Below are 19,977 nucleotides of genomic sequence, written 5' to 3'. Positions count from 1 at the left end.
AACAACAAACCTGTTATCAGTCTCATAATGTAAAGGTTGCTACATTTTATTTTAATACGAGTTCTAGATGACAGAGGCTTCCTTATTAAACTCAAAACACACAAAACACAACAGAGTGGAATTTTATTGAATATTTAATTAAATCTACGAGGGGTCAATAGGGAACCACAAAGAGGCTAACTACAGAAAGAAAATAACACTGATACTGGTGAAAGAAAAAGATAGGCGCACGAAAAGGGAAATAGAACATCGTGTTGCTGGAATAAAGTTGAGAACGTGAGCATTTCATCCGTTCAGTCCGGACGAGAGAGGGAGAGGGCAAAGTTGGGATTTTGTGTGAACATAGTGATTTCCCCGAAATTATTAGGCACTAATATTGTACATCCTAACAATGCTGGTCATGTAATACTCAGGACCGTAGATCAGCTAGTTGGTGGAGGTGATCATTTTCCAGACATCTCAGGAGGAAAACGAAGCAGGTTTACTCTTAGAAAAATGGCGAGAAAAATAAAGCCAAAAAAAAAGAGGCGGGAGAAGAAATATTGTTGTCCCCTCGGGGTACGCCCGTAACTTTCCTTCCGATTGAACTGGTGGCGGGCCAAGCTCCTGCTCTCAGCTGTGTGTGTGCGTGACCGATACGGGATGCCGGTAGTTACTTGCTGAGGTTCCGCCAACCGATCGCGGCTAGGGAAAGAGGTTGAAGTCGCATGGTTGAAGCCTCGATCGAAAACGTTGAGGTGAGTTGAGGTGAGCTTTCGCGCACGTGGTGATGCCGGAGGCGACAGAGGACAAAAGATGAGGAAGGGGGGAGGGGCCGAGGAAAAACGAGAGCCAGACACAAAAAATGGGAGGAGGCGGGATTCAGAGGTTAAATGCCCAGGGCGTGTGTCTAAGGGACGGAGGAAACTGGACAAGACCACGCCCATCAACTTGAATTTAGTCTACAAATTTTGCCATAAAAGTGGTGTCAAAATCATATCTTAATATAAAATACTCTCAACTTTGTACTCATTACTCATAGATCAAGCATATAGAATGATTGTTTAAATTTTAGTCTTGGCAAATCAACTGTTTATGGTTCAGTTTCATGCTGTTTGGGGCTTCAAATCAAGACAAGCAGTTCTCTAAGTCTTGCACCTGCACCTGTAAAGTTGACACACTGACAAAGACATCAAGGCATACGTTTGGAATATTTCTGCAGAGTTCGTGAAATATAAAAACGGACATTTTATCTTCAATTAAAAACAACCATTGTGGGTTGCAGTACTCTCAAACGCCAGTGGGTGGTGCCTTGCATGCTATTTGAATATTAATCAAATAGTTCATTGCTGTATTTGCATTACATTGTCAATCTGTCCCACTTTGGTCGCTATCTTCAAAAGAAGGAAAGGAGTCTTTTTGAAGACGGGAATAAAGATTTGACGGGAAGCTGCTAATTAGGTTAAGGTCCAGGAGGCGTCTTCTAGTGGTTGTCTCGAACAGCAGGGCTGCTTGGAAGAATGCAGCTTATCAAGTTGTAGGGGAGTCACTGTGACACCTCAGGTTGCAGGGAGCAGGTCCGCTACAACGAATTATGTTTTCGAACAGAGATTCCACTGTACTTGATTGCTTGCTGAAGTTGTCGGCGCGCTAGTGGGGAGGAGGTATTTGTGATTATAATGTGTCTGACACATGCGCTACATATACAGATCCAAGTGCTAATTGACAAATGTAACTCAGCGGTCTAGTGATGAACTGCTGACTCCAGAGGGAAAATGTCTTTGTGAAGGCACGCGTGTGCCCTGTGTTACCCCTTAAAATAGGCAAATTTCAGCAATAAAAAAAATAATTCAAATATTTTGACAAAAGCATGACACTGACATGTTATTAAGACACCTAGGAACTGTTTTAAACTGTGAAAGTAGAGTATAATACACCTCCTTTAAAGGGCACGTTATGGACATTTTACCTTTTAACATATATGTACAAATACTTGGGTCTCAATAATGCCTTTTCACCCAACAAGTGTGAAATTAAATTTAAAAAAACTGGTAAATTCTGTTAGCTGCCTAGTTCCATAGTTCTGAATTTGGCAAAATCACATACATACTGTGAAGTATGTAATGAGTATAATCTGTTTGGTAAAATTAAAATTACGAATGCAAAAGTGATACAAGTGTTTACACGTGCCTATATTTGCCTCACGTGCCTAACCCTATTTCAACAACAGGCTCTAATGATTAGTTAGATCGAGAGATAGATAGATGTAGCTCCCAAGTATCTAACTTTTTTGTTGCTATTTTTTTAAAAATGTTTTTAAAATAGTAAATTTTAAGTTCACATTTTCTCTGTCCTCCCAACTCTCCCCCTTTCAAAGCAAACTGGGAAAGTCCAGTGAGCTTGATTTTATTCGAGGGATGTTTTTTTTTTTTTTTTTTTTAACTGGGCGAATGGTGGTTTGTTTATATGTGCCCTGCGATTGGCTGGCAACCAGTTCAGGGTGTACCCCGCCTCCTGCCCGATGATAGCTGGGATAGGCTCCAGCACTCCCACGACCCTTGTGAGGATATGCGGCTCAGAAAATGGATGGATGGATGGAAAAAGGGTTCCTCTTAAGGATAGTTAAAGTTCTCTAAAGTTCTTCTTGAACTAACTGATGTGCAATATAAATGTTGTTGTGAAATTGGATTTCTTTTGTAAAAGAATTGACAAATTTTTCTCTGTCCATTCCTGTATGCAGGGTAGCCAACCTCTACTTTCTTTTCTTGATTTTGCTGAACTGGGTGCCAGTGGTTGGAGCATTTCAGAAGGAAATTACAGTGATTCCTTTACTCGTGGTGCTCACTGTCATCGCCATCAAAGACGCCGTGGAAGACTACCGACGCTATCTCTTTGACCACAAAATCAACAACAGTCTAGTACAAGTGTATTGTGGGTAAGTGATTCTCTGATACTCGTTTGGGAGGGTTACTTAAAAAATTTATTCCGATACAGTTACTAGTTACATGTTAAAAAATAGTCTAGTAACGTAACTTGATTACTTTCAATTACTTTTGGATTACTCCAACACCAAATATGACAAAAGAAATTCAATATTACTAAAATATATATTGATATATATCTTCTGTCTTCTTCTGTTAATATGGATTTATGTGGCATGCGGGAGTGGGAGGAACGCGTAACATCCAAATCCATAACCTCAGAACTCTGAGACAGATGTGCTTACCTCTTTTACACCGTGCTGCCTAGCGTCACAACAGTTTTTAAAATCTATCCACAACTCAGGGTGTGTGATATATAGAGTGAAATGGAAAAAAGATAAACATACTTATGCTGACTCCCAATGTTTAATAAATATACCTGGAATCTGATTATGGAGTTTCATGTTTTTTTTCTGAAACTGTAATGGAATAGTTACCTTTTTTTATATTCTGATTACATCATCCCGTTACATGTATTCTGTTACTCCCCAAGCCTGCTCATTATCAGTGAAAAGTACAGTATGTGTGTAGCTATATATCACTTGATTTCAGCAAAATTGGTTGAATAATGAATGTGTCACAATACTCTATTTCTGTCTCAAATAGCTAATTTAGAGAATTGTGTATAACATTTTAAGATTAATCAAACATACGGTCAAATTTGATTTGGGAACTACAATATAGTCGTTTATTTGTATTTATCACTTCAGATGTCTGATATCTCACTGAAAAACAAACAGATTGGTAGTGGCCTTGTTAATGGTTAAAGAGAAAATCTTAAAACTAATCAATGAAGTCTTCCAGCTCAGGCCAATTTCAGGATTCCCTAGGGGCATGATAACAAAGTTATTAGCAAATGTAACTATGTGTTGCCCTTTTGCAAGATTTCTTATTTAAATCCTTCTCCCACGGGAGCAGAGGGCATTTTGTGGACTGAATAAATTGAGCTGGGTCACACAACCTGATAAAATAAGGCCTAATGATGAGACAGTCATCAAGAGGTTAAATAACCATTTTATGGAAATTTTCGCAGCACGGTGGATGACTGGTTAGAGCGTCTGCCTCACAGTTCTGAGGACCGGAGTTCAATCCCCGGCCCCGACTGTGTGGAGTTTGCATGTTCTCCCCGTGCCTGCATGGGTTTTCTCCGGGCACTCCGGTTTCCTCCCACATCCCAAAAACATGCATGGTAGGTTAATTGACAACTCTAAATTGCCCATAGGTGTGAATGTGAGTGCGAATGGTTGTTAGTTTGTATGTGCCCTGCGATTGGGTGGCAACCAGTTCAGGGTGTACCCCGCCTCCTGCCCGATGATAGCTGGGATAGGCTCCAGCAGGCCCGCGACCCTAGTGAGGAGAAGCGGCTCAGAAAACTGATGGAAATTTTTATGAGCAAAAATAATAATTTGATTACGCTCCCTTACTATGTAATCAAATGAAGCAAATGTACTGTCCACAAACAGATGCCCCACGCTTTTTGTCTTTTGTGGCCCAGATATGAAAAGCTGTCTCTTAATGACGGTTTAAATCAGGGGTGTCCAAACTTTTTTTTATCCAAGGACCGCATACATAAAAATTGAAGGATACAAGGGCCAATTTTAAATTCTTCAAATTTTATTTATTAAGCACGCTAAAGCCATGCGTTATTCACCTTAACACTGTAAACCACTACTGATGACATAGAACACTAGTCCTATTTTTAATCACGACTTCGAAATTTCTTTATAGAGCAAGTTGGAAAGTTGTTACTCTGACAACATTTCCCAAATTTATAGTTGACAAATCCCCTTTAATAACATCAAGTGAGTAAAATTATTTTTCAAATCCATATGATAATCCCATATTATATATATTTTTCTATTAATTTCTATGGTTCTGCCAAATGTGTAAATTAGTCGATTACATTTTTGTTTGACCTGCCGCTGGCCTGGTCCCTTGTGATGTTACTCTGATCCGCCGTGATGGCTCATATTTTCCGTTGCTTCCAATGGTAATTTCATGAATGTTATCAACTACGAATGCCTCTTAACTGTACTATATTTATAATTTATGTTTGGGCTGCACAATTACTCAAATTTTAATCGTGATCACGATTTTTGCTACCACGATTAAATTAACCTGCTCATTGGAGATTTTTATTTAAGATGCGCTGCTGCATGTAAAGCACTTTCTCACACGTTCATTACGATGCCTAAACAACAAACGAGCGGCAGCAAGTGCACCCTGCAGCGGGAGCCTCAGTCTCTTGGTGGAATGACGAGAGCGAGTCATGCTGAGAGAAGAAAGTAGACAAAAAATTGGAAATAAGGATCATCATGGTGAGACGAGACGCTAGTGCCTCGAAAAGGGATAGACATCCATATTCTGGACGTTTCGATTCAGGGAAAGTGACATTAAACAAGAAGTCATATGTAAAAACTACAGCAGAGTTGTTTCCCCCGCAAGGTAACAACTCGTCTGTTCAACTATATGGAAAAATGTCAGAAAACATTCCCAGGTCAAAGTACTGGGAAAGAAATATGTAATCCGCTTGCACAATTATTGCTCTGTATGAACAATGACTTCGGCCCGACCAGCCTCCAGTCGAAAACTCTTAAGTCAAGCCAGTCGCCACGATTGTTAATACTATGCATTATGGCAACACGCACTAGCTAGTGTTTACGTGGAAAACTGAACTATTTATGCTCCAACTTAGATCCATGCCCCACACCACCACTAAATTGGAGCATAAATAGTTGAGTTTTTCCACATAAACACTGGCTAGTGCGTCCTAACTAAGCCTTGTTGCATGTACTGATGAAGCCTGCGCAGATGAGAGGCGAAACGTCTTCTAAAACAAACAGAACAGTCAGTGCCCTGAAAATGAAATGACCTGGCTGAATGAGCATAAGCATAACATAACATAACATAAGCATCTTTGTATTAATATGTTGGCTAGAAATTGGTGCATTTTTGCCAGTTTTAGAATGACAACTTTTTATATATTTGTCACAGGAAAATTATACTTATATCAAGATCTGTCTGATTATGCTGATCTCATGTAAATCAATTGAAATTTTACACACATACAGTCCCTACTTTAATATATTTTATGTCATCATTCTCTTTGAGGTGAAGTTGTAGGATTGCCATTTGTAATGTATTCTCTAACAGCACTGCATTTCTCAAACTGCTATCTTTTTAACTGTCTTAAAAGGCAGTACAGTGGAACCTCAATTTAATGGACTGATAGGGGGAGCGGTCGTCCCTTAAAGCCGATTATACGTTAAATTGAAGCACTTTTTTCATGGCCCCCAAACACCCAATACAGTACAAAATTATTGTACACATTAAAAAGCTTGAAAATGTTTGGTAAGTTTCGAAGTTTATCCAAACTTACCTCACTTGTGCTTGGGAGGGGAAATAATGTCGTGGAGCAGGTAAGATGTTGTGTCGAGGGTCGCTTTCATGAGCCATGAGGTTGGCTTCCTTTTTCCACCTTTGTTATGATTGGATGCCATAGAGAAGAGCGTGACAAAAAACAACTGTATACGGTACCAAAATCAGTATAGAATATTCGACAGACCAAACACGACTAGCGCTCCAGCAACAGCCGTAGATATGAATAGGTGAATTCCCCTTTCGAGCTGCCTGCTTACGGCGACGCTAAGCTAATGTCCATGCATTGCCTTTGATGGGAACTTTGACCCTGTCAACTTGGCCACCACCTTGGTACATCGGTTAGTTGCTTCTAGTTTTCATATCTTCATATTTTCATAGGCTCTGAGACCTATGCACAGAGTAAACCCTCTTGTCATCCAGTTTCTTTGGAGGTGACAGACAAGGAAAACCAGCACGATGCTTCACAGGGCAATATAACGAGGCCAGGAAAATTAGGTTTGGGGGCCGTCTTCAATATTATTTTTAGTACATGCCGAGGGCAGCCAAAAGATGGACAGCGGGCCGCAAATGGTCCGTGGGACGTAGTTTGGACACCCCTGATTTGAAGAGATGATCAGAAGCAAAACTGACTCCAAAGCTTGATTATGTCTAAAATGTTTGGAAAATTGAGTCCCTTTATTTTGTCGACCAAGAGGCCACCTTTCACAATAGGATTATTATATGAAGCTACTTCCAAGGGTAGAGAAGCACACAGCAATGCAGCCAGAAAAGTTGAAATGCAAGATTATTGTACCAATAATGCCCAGTTTGGGCCAATTCCATTCAACAAGTTTCTGTACCAAACAGGCAATTTGTATATATTTGCTGCCAAATCGTCGTCTTGGAAGGGCCAGCCCACCATTCATCGTTTCATTACCTTTTGCTTTAGCATTATTTGACAGTGTCATGATTTGAAAAAGTCAGCAACTACAGATAAAGTACTAATAACCTTGTCCAAACATGCACAATTCACTTATTGTTCGCTCCGAGGCCCAACTGGAAGCCCCAGACCCAGTGATTGGGTGGCCGTGGCTCAATAGGTAGAGCGGGTCGTCCAGTGAGGGTAGCTTGTTCGAATCCCCGCTCCGACTGTCTGTATGCCGAAATGTCCTTGGGCAAGACACTGAACCCTAATTTGCTCCAAGTGGGCCCGGCAGCGCCTTGCATGGCAGCAGCCGCTCATTGGTGTGTGAATGGATGAATGGGAGTCTTTGTAAAGCACTTTGGGCACTATGATAGTGGCGATAAAGCGCTATATAAGTGCAGTCCATTTACCATTTATTTAAAGATGCAAAATCAGCCATTCCAATTCGTCTCAGGTTTGATAAATCACATTGTGTGTGCTAAATTAATCTATTTGTATATATTTCTCCTACAACGCACAAAATTAACTGAGAGGCAATAGTGCCCTTTTGACATTGGTGCGCCCATTGAGTAGTAGCTCAAAGTATAAAAGGATGTCTTTTTTTTTTAAATCCCTTTTTCATTTTCCTGTGATTGTTTCTGAGATGTCGCTTTAAAACATTTACGTCAAAGGTAAACCTTGGTGTAAATGATTGTTTGGTCATCTTAAAAGGAGGTGCAGCTAGAGTGTCCAGAATGTAAACACAGGAACTGTTAAAACTATGAAGCAGCATATCCACAGAGGAGATAGGAACTGTCATCTTCCTGTTGCTTTTCACAGTGGACTAGCCTTGACAAGGATGGGACAGAAAGTGCATTTCAAGAATGAGCGAGAGCGAGTTATAGTCTGTAACTCAGCTATAATCCTCCTTTTCGTTAACCCGAATAAGCAATCCGTCTTCCTGTGAGTTGTAAAACATGAACTTTGGTTTTGTTTGCAGAGTGTGTACCTTTTAAAGGTGTGGCAAAGATCTCTCTCCTCTGTGAGTTGACTATTTACTTAGTATCCCCACCTGGATGTTTCAGTTTCAGGATCGTTAGTTATTGCAAGAGAAATAATTGTTGTTGTTTTTTTTAAAATTAGAATCGCTTCAAGAAAACCTTGAGAAGGCAAACCATATAAAGAGAAACTGATCTGAATCAACTGGTGGACAGCAGTAGACTCATGTATAGCTTGGAGCTTTACTCTCATATTTGGGCTGTAAAGGAACCTCAGCAGAAAAAGAGAATAGTCGTATCGTCCTCCACACAGGATAATGAATCGTCTCAACAATTGGAGTTATACAAAAGCAACAAGATCAAGACCACGAAATATTCAATTCTCTCTTTCTTGCCCAAGAATCTGTTTGAGCAGCTACATCGGTTTGCCAATGTCTACTTCATCTTCTTGGCTGCTCTCAATTTTGTACCGGTAATTGAAGCTTTCCAGCCAGAAATTGCTGTGTTCCCGATCCTTTTGGTCCTCTCTGTGACAGCCATCAAAGATATCTGGGAGGACTACTGCAGGTTTAGATTGGATAATTTGGTTAACAAAACTGTCTGTCGTGTTTACAGCAGGTTGGTGTCTTTATCCAGTTGTGTTATTATAGTTTGAAAACATCTACATGTTTATATAATTTAACAATTAATAGTGTGGTGCTTTACTTCCATTTTAAATGTATTTGTCTTTTTAGCTTACTCTTAACAAAAAAATGAGAAGAGATCAGTACCTCAGTTAGATAACATACAGTCCCCTCCAAAAGTATTGGAACTGCAAGGTCAATTCCTTCAAACAAAAGATGCTCTGTCCTGAGTTGTTTAACACATCTAGATGTAAATACCATGAAATAAAAGCTGGAATTCTGAACATTTGTCTCATATTCATCTTTTGATCTGAAACATAAATGTCTTCAGAATGCAACAACAACAAAAAAGGAATTCACCTTGCCGTTCAAATACATTTGGAGGGGACTGTACAAAAAAAGTAAAACTAGGATTAAACCCTAAAAGTATGGCTAAAGTGGAGTTATGAATTGTGTTCAAGAATCTTTTCATTTATATACTGATGGAAAATATTCCCTTTCCCTCTGTTATTGATCATGTGCCAGGGTTTAAATGCTGCTGTTAAATGGGACTACTATAGTTAAACATGTAAATGACACTTTCACAAAAAAAAAACTGGTCTGATTGTATTGGAGGGGTGAACATGCTCTGTCAATACTTGCCAATAAATGGTGTTGTTTGCGCTTTTGATTTGGGGTACATTAGATTGCCTGATTTTCTAGTCATTTTACATAGCATATTTATGTTAATATTATGTAGATATCCATCCATCCATTTTCTGAGCCGCTTCTCCTCACTAGGGTTGCGGGCGTGCTGGAGCCTATCCCAGCTATCATCAGGCAGGAGGCGGGGTACACCCTGAACTGGTTGCCAGCCAATCGCAGGGCACATAGAAACAAACAACCATTCGCACTCACATTCACACCTACGGGCAATTTAGAGTCTCCAATTAATGCATGTTTTTGGGGTGTGGGAGGAAAACCGGAGTGCCTGGAGAAAACCCATGCAGGCACAGGGAGAACATGCAAACTCCTCACAGGCGGGGCCGGGGATTGAACCCTGGTCCTCAGAACAGTGAGGCTGACGCTCTAACCAGTCTTCCCCCGTGCCACTATTATGTAGATATTAATATAAATATTTATTCTTCTTTTAACAGCAAGAAGAAAGCCTACATTGATAGACGCTGGAAAGATGTTCAAGTTGGAGACTTTGTTCGCCTATCCTGCAATGATATCATCCCTGCGGACATTTTGCTCCTGTATTCCTCTGATCCTCATGGCATATGTTACATTGAGACTTCCAACCTGGATGGGGAGACCAACCTGAAACAGAGACAAATGGTTTCAGGTCTTCCACTGCAGGTAGGAGAAATACGGACTTTGTCATTTCATTGGAGCATAAACTCTTTTTACATTGTATATGTAGTCGGATTAAAAAAAGAAAAAAACATAAAGACTGAATGATGGTAGGAAGGAAGCAAAAGTTTAGGTTATTTTCATTGAGCTCTATTAAGGTGTTATCAGGTAATAACACCAGTGTATTATTTTGAAAAACACTGTTAAATTTTGGAACCCATACAATAAACACTTTAGAATTGATACTATAACTTTTTCTAATCACCGGATTAAGACCAGTAGAATAGTCAACTTTATTATAGAACATGTTAACAACAACCACAGCTGTAACAAAGTGCTTTACATAAGCTCGAACATAAAACATAAACTACAAAAACAAAATATTAAAATAATAAATAAATAAAATATTATGCGGCACCACCGGTGACCAACTGGTTAGAGCGTCAGCCTCACAGTTCTGAGGACCCGGGTTCAATCCCCGGCCCCGCCTGTGTGGAGTTTGCATGTTCTCCCTGTGCCTGCGTGGGTTTTCTCCGGGCACTCCGGTTTCCTCCCACATCCCAAAAACATGCATTAATTGGAGACTCTAAATTGCACATAGGCATGACTGTGAGTGCGAATGGTTGTTTGTTTCTATGTGCCCTGCGATTGGCTGGCAACCAGTTCAGGGTGTACCCCGCCTCCTGCCCGATGACAGCTGGGATAGGCTCCGGCACGCCCGCGACCTTTGTGAGGAGAAGCGGCTCAGAAAATGGATGGATGGATGGAAATAAAATATTATTCTCTAATATACAAGAGCTCCCTTCACATTGACATTTGGCATACATACAGAATACTACCCATCTACATGAAAACTGCTAAATAATGTACACAAAAGTACATTACACTTACTGTACCTGTTAGATACAGGTTGAGAGTCCATTTTTTTGTATGCACATTCATTGTTTATTTGCAGTTTGGAAATGATTTTTTAAATTTTTTTCCCCCAAGGGAGTGGAATTTAACCCTGAGATCTTCCACAGTCATATTGAGTGTGAGAATCCCAACAATGACCTTGGCACGTTTCGAGGTTTTTTGTAAGTACCGAAAGGAAGTCTGTATTAATGATTTTTAGATTTTTACAAAACCCAATTCCAATGAAATTGGGACGTGTAAAATGTAAATAAAAACAAAATACAATGATTTGCAAATCCTTCTCAACCTTTATTCAATTGAATACAATACAAAGATATTTACTGTTCAAACTGATAAACTTTGTTTTTTGTAAATATTCACTCATTTTGAATTTGATGCCTGTAACACATTCCAAAACAGCTGAGACAGGTGCATGTTTATCACTGTGTTACATCACCTTTTCTTTTAAAAACATTCAATAAGTGTTTGGGAACTGATGACACTAATTGTTGAAGCTGTGTAGGTGAAATTCTTTCCCATTCTTGCTTGATGTACAACCTCAGTTGCTCAACAGTCCGGGGTCTTCGTTATCGTATTTTGTGCTTCATAATGCGTCACACGTTTTCAATGGGAGGCAGGTCTGGACTTCGGGCAGGCCAGTCTAGCTCTTTTATCACGAAGCTACAATGTTGAAACACACACAAAATGTGGCTTGGGATTATCTTGCTGAAATAAGAAGGAATGTCCCTGAAAAAGGCGCTGCATGGTAGTTTTAACTTGTAGATAATTTGTAGATTTAGCGATGAACTGTTGAGGCCAGTTTTTAAAGGTCCCACATTTTGGCTACTTAGACCTCCATAGAGTGATTTCCTAACATGGACTTAGTATGAAATTGTCAGTTTCATTTAAAAAAACACCTTGACCCACGACTGTCCAGAAAAGGTCCCTCTGACAGCTACTTCTGTTTGACCAAGTTTTGCATCCGCTTCATCCATGTTCCTCTGATTGGTTGCCTCCATGAAGAAGACCCACTTGTGAGCACACACGTGTTTGTTAAGTTGACAGCGCTGGTTCAGGAGCAGAGATGAAGGCAGAGATCTTTGTTAGATAAGCTCGAAAAATTCTAATCACCTGATTTCAGGCCTCTCCGCAGAAAAACGTCTGGAACTCAGGAATGCTTGGATGATTTTAATTTATATTTCAGGTTTACTGAGGTACCACAGAGCCAATATTATTTCCCAAATACTAGAAAAAAAATGTATTGGTAAAATATGGCAGCTTTAATGCAACGCCGCCCGAGAGATCGAAGGTCACGGGCATTCAGTGTTGGTTTTCGGCCTTGCCACTTTCTCCAGATTCTCTGAATCTTTTGACGATATGATGGACTGTAGATGATGTAATCCCTAAATTCCTTGCAATTGTGCATTGAGAAACGTTCTTAAACTGTTGGACTATTTGCTCACGCAGTTGTTCACAAAGTGGTGAACATCCTGTCTTGTAAACACCTGAGACTTTCAGGGATGCTCCTTTTATACCCAATCATGACTCTCACCCGTTTTCAATTAATCTGGTCACCTTTGGAATGTTCCAAATGTGTTTTTTGAGCATTCCTCAACTTTCCCAGTATTTTGTTGCTCCTGTCCCAGCTTTTTTGGAATGTGTTACAGCCATCAAATTCAAAATGAGAGAATATTTGCAAAAAACAATAATGTTCATCAGTTTCAACATTAAATGTCAGTGTAGTGTATTCAATTGAATATAGGTTGAAAACTATTTGCAAATTGTATTCTGTTTTTATTTGTATATTACACATCACAACTTCATTGGAATTGGGTTTGTACTTAATTTGTTTGCATGAAACTGATGTGTTTGTGTATCTCAGGGTGCACTCTAGTGGGGCTCGTGCTGGACTTGACAATAACAACCTCCTGCTGAGAAGTTGCACCATTCGTAATACGGAGACTGTGGTTGGCATCGTGGTCTATGCTGGTAAGACCACAGCTGATTTTAACACAAAAAAAAACATTGACAAGTAGTGTATATTGGCGTTTGGATAAAACGTAATTTATTTAAGAAATACATTTGTCGAAGCAGCGACGCCTGGGTTGCTTCCGGTTTAGCGTGATTTAACGCTTAACGTTATAAATCAAGCTATTTTGTCTCGTCGAGGGCACCGCGTCACTTTTTATACGTATAAAATTGAGGAAAACGTCATGACGAACCTTTCATCAGTCTCATAATCTAAAGGTTGCTACATTTTATGGAATACGAGTTCTAAATAACAGAGGCTTACTTAAACTCAAAACACACACAAAACACAACCAAGAGTGGAATTTTATAGAATATTTAATGAACTCTACGAGAGATCTATAGGGAAACACAAAGAGGCTAACTTGTTAGGATTCAGGTTGAAAGTTGGACACAGATGCAGAGAGGACAGGGAGGTGAGTTTGTGAATAAAGGTTTATTGCAGCTTGGAAGCGAACAAAGGAACTGGAAGAAACCGGTTTTATCAGGGAAACATGGAAGGTGGGATGAATCCGGAGAGAGGCAGGGAGCTTAAGGCGTACCGCACAGGGATTTACCACAGCCACAATCTCATAGGGGCCAATGAAACGGGGGGACATTTTTTTGGATTCAACCTTGAGTGATAGATGCTTCGTACTAAGCCACACTTTCAGACCAACCGCGTAAGCGGGTGCAGGGATGCGTGGATGGTTGGCTTGTACCTGAGACATGGCAGAGGACCGGAGAAGGGCAGCACGGGCCTGCTTCCAGACCTTGGAGCACCGACGTATGTGCCAGGAAGTCTGCTGCTTTGGAAAACCTGTCCACCCCAGTGAGAATGACTGTGTTCCCATTTGACGTGGGAAGCCCAGAAACGAAGTCTAGGGCAATGTGCGGCCAAGTGTGTCTGGGAATGGGAAGCAGACGCAGTAAACCAGAGCTTGGTTTAGAGGATGTCTTATTTTGAGCACATGCTGTGCATGCAGAGACCAAGGACCGGGTGTCATCTTCCATGGTGTGCCACCAGAGGCGTTGACGGAGGAAGGCCAATGTTCTGCTGATTCCAGAGTGACAGGTAAATCGCGATGAATGGGCCCACTGTAGCACCTGGGGGCGGACCGAATCAGGGACAAACAGGGAGTTCCAGGGACCCTTACCAGGATCAGCTTGTTCTTCCTGGGCCTCCTTTACCAGTGTTTCTATTTCTAATGTGATTGAGCCCAGAAAGCAACGGGGAGACAAGATGGGATCTGGATCATTCTTGACACTCTCCGAGGCGAACTGGCGGGACAGGGCGTCCGCCTTGGTGTTCTGAGGCCCTGCGCGGTAGGACAAGGTAAAGGTGAACCGGTCAAAAAACAATGCCCTCCTGGCTTGACGGGAGCTCAGCTTCTTAGCAGAGCGGATGTATTCCAAATTCTTGTGGTCTATCCACACGATGAATGGTTGTTCGATGAACGAGGATAGGAGCTGAGGGAAAAAGTTTCTTTAGCTCACAGAAGGCCATGTCGGCCTTTTCAAATCATTGGGAGAACGTTATGGTTGATGTGAGCGCATTGAGGGGTGCTGCCACCCGACTGTAGTTCCGAATGAAACGCTGGTAGAAGGAATCGCTGCAGCTCCTTTCTTGTGGATGGCGTCGGCCACTCAGTGACTGCAGCTACCTTGGCTGGGTCCATTTGAAGCTGCCCCTCAGCAATGACGTAACCCAAAAAGGTGGTCTTTGGAACATGGAACTAACACTTTTCTGCTTTAACAAAGAGCTTGTTTTCAAGGAGTCTCTGAAGTACTTGTTGAACATGTCGTTCGTGATCTGCGACGGAACGGGAGAAAACCAGGATGTCATCCAGGTACACAAAAACACATTTTCTGATCATGTCACACAGTACGCCATTGACTAGTGCCTGGAAGACAGCAGGGGCATTGGTCAGGCCAATGGGTGTTAAATGTTGTCTTCCACTCGTCTCCCTCCCGAATGCCGACAAGGTGGTAGGCCTGGCACAGATCCAACTTCGTGAAAACTGTTGCCCCGTGAAGGTGTGAGTCAATCAGGGGCAAGGGGTACTTATTCTTAATGGTGATGTTATTAAGGCCACGATAGTCCACACATGGACGGAGGGTCTTGTCTTTTTTGTCCACAAAAAAGAAGCCTGCCCCCACCGGTGAAGAGGAGGGCTGGATAATACCTGCGGCCAATGACTTGCTGATGTAGGACTCCATGGCCTCCTGCTCTGGACGAGAGATGTTAAAAAAATGGCTGCTAGGTAGCGGTGGACCGGGCTGTAGTTCAATAGCGCAATCAGAATCATCTTCCAAGATGGCGCCTACCAGTGTGGTCGCCTCGGTAACGCGCTCTCTAGTATTGTCTTTGTTTTTGTGTTTTTCGTCCATCTTTGGAGACCTTACATGACTCACTTATACAAGGGGAGACCTGCTAACCATCAAGGAGGCTACTCCGGACTTTCTGTCACCAACTTCAGAATATCTGCTCAGTTTTTTCCCCGAGTTACTCACCGGAGCGGCGTCCGCAGTTTTCGGCGCATGGAGACAGAAGCGGCGTCACAGAGGGAAACGAGCCGGCATTCAGGTGTAACTCCGCAAGAGAGGACACTGATTGGCGTTCCCGTCGATCCACCTCGAATGTACGCTCCCTACCCACCAAAATGGACGAGCTTCATCTTCATCTTCTTTTAAAGACCAGTAAAGACTTCGGACGATCCGCGGCCATGTGCTTCACGGAGACCTGGCTTTGCGACGCTGTACCCGATGGCGCCGTCATACTTCCCGGAACATTCATCAAGCGGACCGCGACATGGAATCATCGGGGAAAACAAAGGGCGGCGGGATATGCCTCCATATCAACGTAAAATGGTGTACGGACGCCACGGTGCTCAGCACACACTGCAGCCCGCATTTGGAGTCGCTATTCTTAAACTGTAAACCATTCTACTCGCCACGTGAGTTTGCATCGTTCATACTGGCTGGAGTCTATATTACGCCTCAAGCTAACACGAATGCCGCATTGCTAACGCTCGCCGAACAAATAAACGAAATTGAAAAAAAACACCCTGACTCACCCCTCATTATTCTCGGGGACTTTAACAAAGCTAAACTCAACCACAAACTCCCGAAATACAAGCAGCACATCGACTGTCCTACCAGGGAAAATAATACTTTAGACCACTGCTACACTACGGTAAAAAACGCATACCGTGCTACACCTCGTGCAGCCCTGGGCTCGTCTGATCACTGCTTAATTCACTTAATACCGACGTACAGGCAAGAACTTAAATCTGCGAAGCCTACAGTGAAAACAGTCAAAAAGTGGACCAATGAAGCCAAGATGGAACTTCAAAGCTGTTTAGACTGCACAGTCTACTGATTAAAGCCCGAATGCATGGGATACAACAACATCCACAAAATGTCAGAATGGCTGCAAAAACAGCAATTGATATAAATATTGGTGAAATTAGGGTTTTATATTTACCAAAAACGTCCATCCAGCTGTCCCACAAGGAGTGTTGATTGATTATTTTTGTGGCGACCCTCTCATCGATGGCTCTGGTCAAGCTGCCATCTTAAGCAGTATTGTTTGTTCTCCAAACATACCGCAAACACTTCCCTCTCTTGCAAGGAGCATGTCGACAGCTATGCGGTTTTGGAAAGTTCTTGAAGAGGTAGCTTTGAGCTACCCATGTACAGCTTCCACCCCACTCTGAGTCCAATTTCCTAATCTCTGTACATTGAAGTCGATATAGTTTATCCCATCAACATTTTTAATAATCGTACACCACCAGCATATGAAAGACTCAAATCCTTCTGCAACTTGGTCAGCCAATTTGTATTGATTAGGAACCCCACGAGGAACACCTATGGCGTTGATGTATGTTTTATGTTGGATAATTTTGTCTCTGCCAGGATAAATCTCTTTTTTGTCTATGTTCGAGATTGGGCAAAAACATTGGTGCCCTTTCCATTAAATCTTGAACAGGCATAGGGTATACTGACACATGCAATATCAAAGTGATAATAGTGCACAATCCAGATTTATCTTTAGGTAATCATGTTTATGCAAGTGAAATTATTTGGTGCTACTAAAGTAGAAAACATCAGTTTGTGTTTATCTGCTTCTGTTACGGGATATGTAAGATCCCATGATTTACACCTCTCAGTTGGTACAGTAGTGTTCATTAATGGAATAATACAATCTTGTGATAATTGTGCCGGAACTTTGCGCAACAAAGGCCTGGGACCCATGCAAACCACACAATATTTTCTCGCTACATTTGCTACTTGTTCCACCAATAATAACCAATTGTTGTTTTGTCCTGAAACTCCTGTGACTACAAGGAACCAATCATCAGTAGTTATATTATTAACCATTAAAATGTGTTCACTTTTCTTTGAAGTTTTTTAATGGCATTTCTGGTTCAACACGGTTCCCATAACACAATGCTACTCGGAAGTGGGGATCTTTTCCGCCAGAATGTGCCCACAAACTCATCATCAAACACACTGGGTGACTTGATTTGTATTTCAATATTAAACTATGGGCTGTTTTGCTTATGTTAAACTTCTTTCTATGTTCTTTTGCTGTTTTTTGTGACCAACTGGACCAATCATAACCTGTTTCACCAATAAGGTGTTCCCATCCAAAGCCTATAGATGCATACCAGTCATACCCACATCCCCAATTCTGCCCATTCTCTTGAGCATCATTGGTGAGAGCCGCATATGGAATTATGATTAAAGCATCTTGATTTTGGGGGGCACAAAATATTAAACTGTTTTGCCGCATTTGGAGGTCATGCCCACAGTTCTGATCATCAACTGTACTCCTTTTGATACGAGTTAATGATTCAAATTTTTTTTTATTTATTATTGTGTTGGTCATATTGGTCCAGTTGGTAGGTGATTTCCTATCTAAAAAATGCATTGTATCATTTAGGGTGGGACGTCCCATGTACCACAAAACAAAATCAACACTATAGTAACCAAAGTTGCTGCGTAACAGCTTATCGAATCTCGTAACCAACGTGGGTGTGCCATTCTGCTGAGTTCTCACTAAACGGGTTGGTGTATTTTTTCGTCACTGACCAGCAAGCGTTTTCAGAATCTACACATCTGCTCCCGCTCCGTTATCAGACTTTTGCTCACCTTCCCTATTTGAGTACTCAGCTGAAATGACTCTTTTACAGTGTGTTAAATGAACACACGTTTCTTTCTGCTATTTTTTATTGTCCCATTCATTCTTTCCACGAGACCTGCACTCTGAGGGTGGTAAGCACAATGGTTTTTCAAATTGATGTGGAACATGGTTCCTATTTTATTGATTATTTGATTTACAAAATGACTCCCATTATCGCTGTAAATGGTTTCAGGTATGCCATATTTTGGAATGATGTCTTTACATAGTGCTTTTGCCACCGTCAGAGCATCAGGTGATTTTGTTGATAATAATTCGATCCATTTAGAAAATGCATCTATGATAACCAAACAATACTTTTTTCCTTCACTTTGGTTTAATTCAATATTCCTCTCCTGGGCCTCAAATTGCCTTGTGGATTATACCTAGCACAAATCATACATGCTCTACAAATTATTATTATTATTATTATTATTTATAATAGGAATTCAAACCATAAGTTGTATAATATTGATTTATCTGTCTTACCATCCCTCCTGTTGAGACATGTGACACAGCATGGCTCAATATAGCAGGCCATTTGAATAGGTTTCTTTGTTTTATTTTTTTTTCTCTTTGCTAATGTAAATTTCATTTTGTAGATTTGCACTTTGTTTTTACCAATAATTGCGTTCTTGTTGTGGAACCCTCATACTGCTTATCAATATAGATTGTACCATCCTTATTAATCATTAGTTTGCATGCCTCGGTTAATGCTACTAATTCAGCAGTTTGTTGAGCCAATTCCTGACAATCATGCCGCGTGCCTTCATCAGGTAAGGGTGTTAGTGTGGCCGGATTTAAGGTTGTGTATCGCTCAACAGTCAAACGTGGTTGTGACAGCAAGATGGCCATGCAGGATAAATGCTGCTCTGACACAATGCGGTAATGCACAAGTGACGTTGTCAGGTTTAGTTGAAAAACAAGCTATTTGTCTCAGCTTATCATATTGTTGTGTAAATACGGAAGTCATATAATAGTGCCTACAATCTACCATTTGAATGAATGGTTTATCATAGTTTGAAAGGGCCAGTGCAGTACTGGACACCAAATGTTGTTTGACTTGTTTTGTACACCATTGCAATTTATTTTTGTTAACTTTATGTCCCTCCTCTGCTAGATGACGCAGTACGGCTAATGAATCTTTGCATGTCGCTCCCTCCTGGGGGACTGAATTTAGACGTGTGTGGATCTGATACGCACGCTGCTCTCTGTATTACTGTAGTATTTACTGCCTGTAAAGCTTGTACCATCCTCCAACCGACCGAAGGTAGGGCCTTTTTCACGGGAAAAAATTGGTGTGTTACATGGTGATTCCGGACACCCTACTATAACTCCCGCTTCAAGTAGTGGTTCAATTACCGGTTTGATCCCTTCATGTGCATCTGGTTTTAATGTATATTGACCCCTGGTCTATATTCTGTTTTGGGTCTAATTTGTACTGGTAAAGCCCCTTTAATAAGGCCTACATCGAATGGTCCTGTGGACCATAATTTTTGTGGGACTGTTGTCAATATTTTTTCATCAATTTCAGTGTTGATCATTTGGTCCAATCATACAGGGTGCATGAGTCTCCTTTTATTAGCCTGCATTGTCCAAAACATCGCTTTCCTGATTAGACCAGTTGACGCACTGTATTCCAGTTTGTTTCCTATTTGTCGCCAATCATTTGTCTCGTGTCTTTGTTTCATTAATGTTCCCACATGTTTCC

General features: G+C 41.2%; 1 protein-coding gene across 4 annotated transcripts in view; it reads left to right on the top strand.

The window, feature by feature from the left end:
• atp10d (ATPase phospholipid transporting 10D) overlaps positions 1-19,977 on the top strand; it is a 103,177-nt gene that overhangs the window by 6,843 nt on the left and 76,357 nt on the right. For all 4 annotated transcript variants that reach the window (XR_009769832.1, XM_061697090.1, XM_061697091.1 and 1 more), the window contains exons 3-6: positions 2,720-2,914; positions 9,982-10,186; positions 11,171-11,256; positions 12,957-13,063. Coding sequence is in view for 3 of the 4 variants with exons in the window: in XM_061697090.1 (XP_061553074.1) it covers positions 2,720-2,914; positions 9,982-10,186; positions 11,171-11,256; positions 12,957-13,063 (593 nt within the window). In the remaining variant the exon portion in view is untranslated. The remainder of the gene's footprint in view (positions 1-2,719; positions 2,915-9,981; positions 10,187-11,170; positions 11,257-12,956; positions 13,064-19,977) is intronic.

This window comes from Phycodurus eques, chromosome 14 (assembly GCF_024500275.1).
Source record: "Phycodurus eques isolate BA_2022a chromosome 14, UOR_Pequ_1.1, whole genome shotgun sequence".
Lineage (NCBI taxonomy): Eukaryota > Metazoa > Chordata > Actinopteri > Syngnathiformes > Syngnathidae > Phycodurus > Phycodurus eques.
Note: the sequence above shows the minus strand (reverse complement) of the source record. Positions and strands in the feature narration are given on the sequence as shown.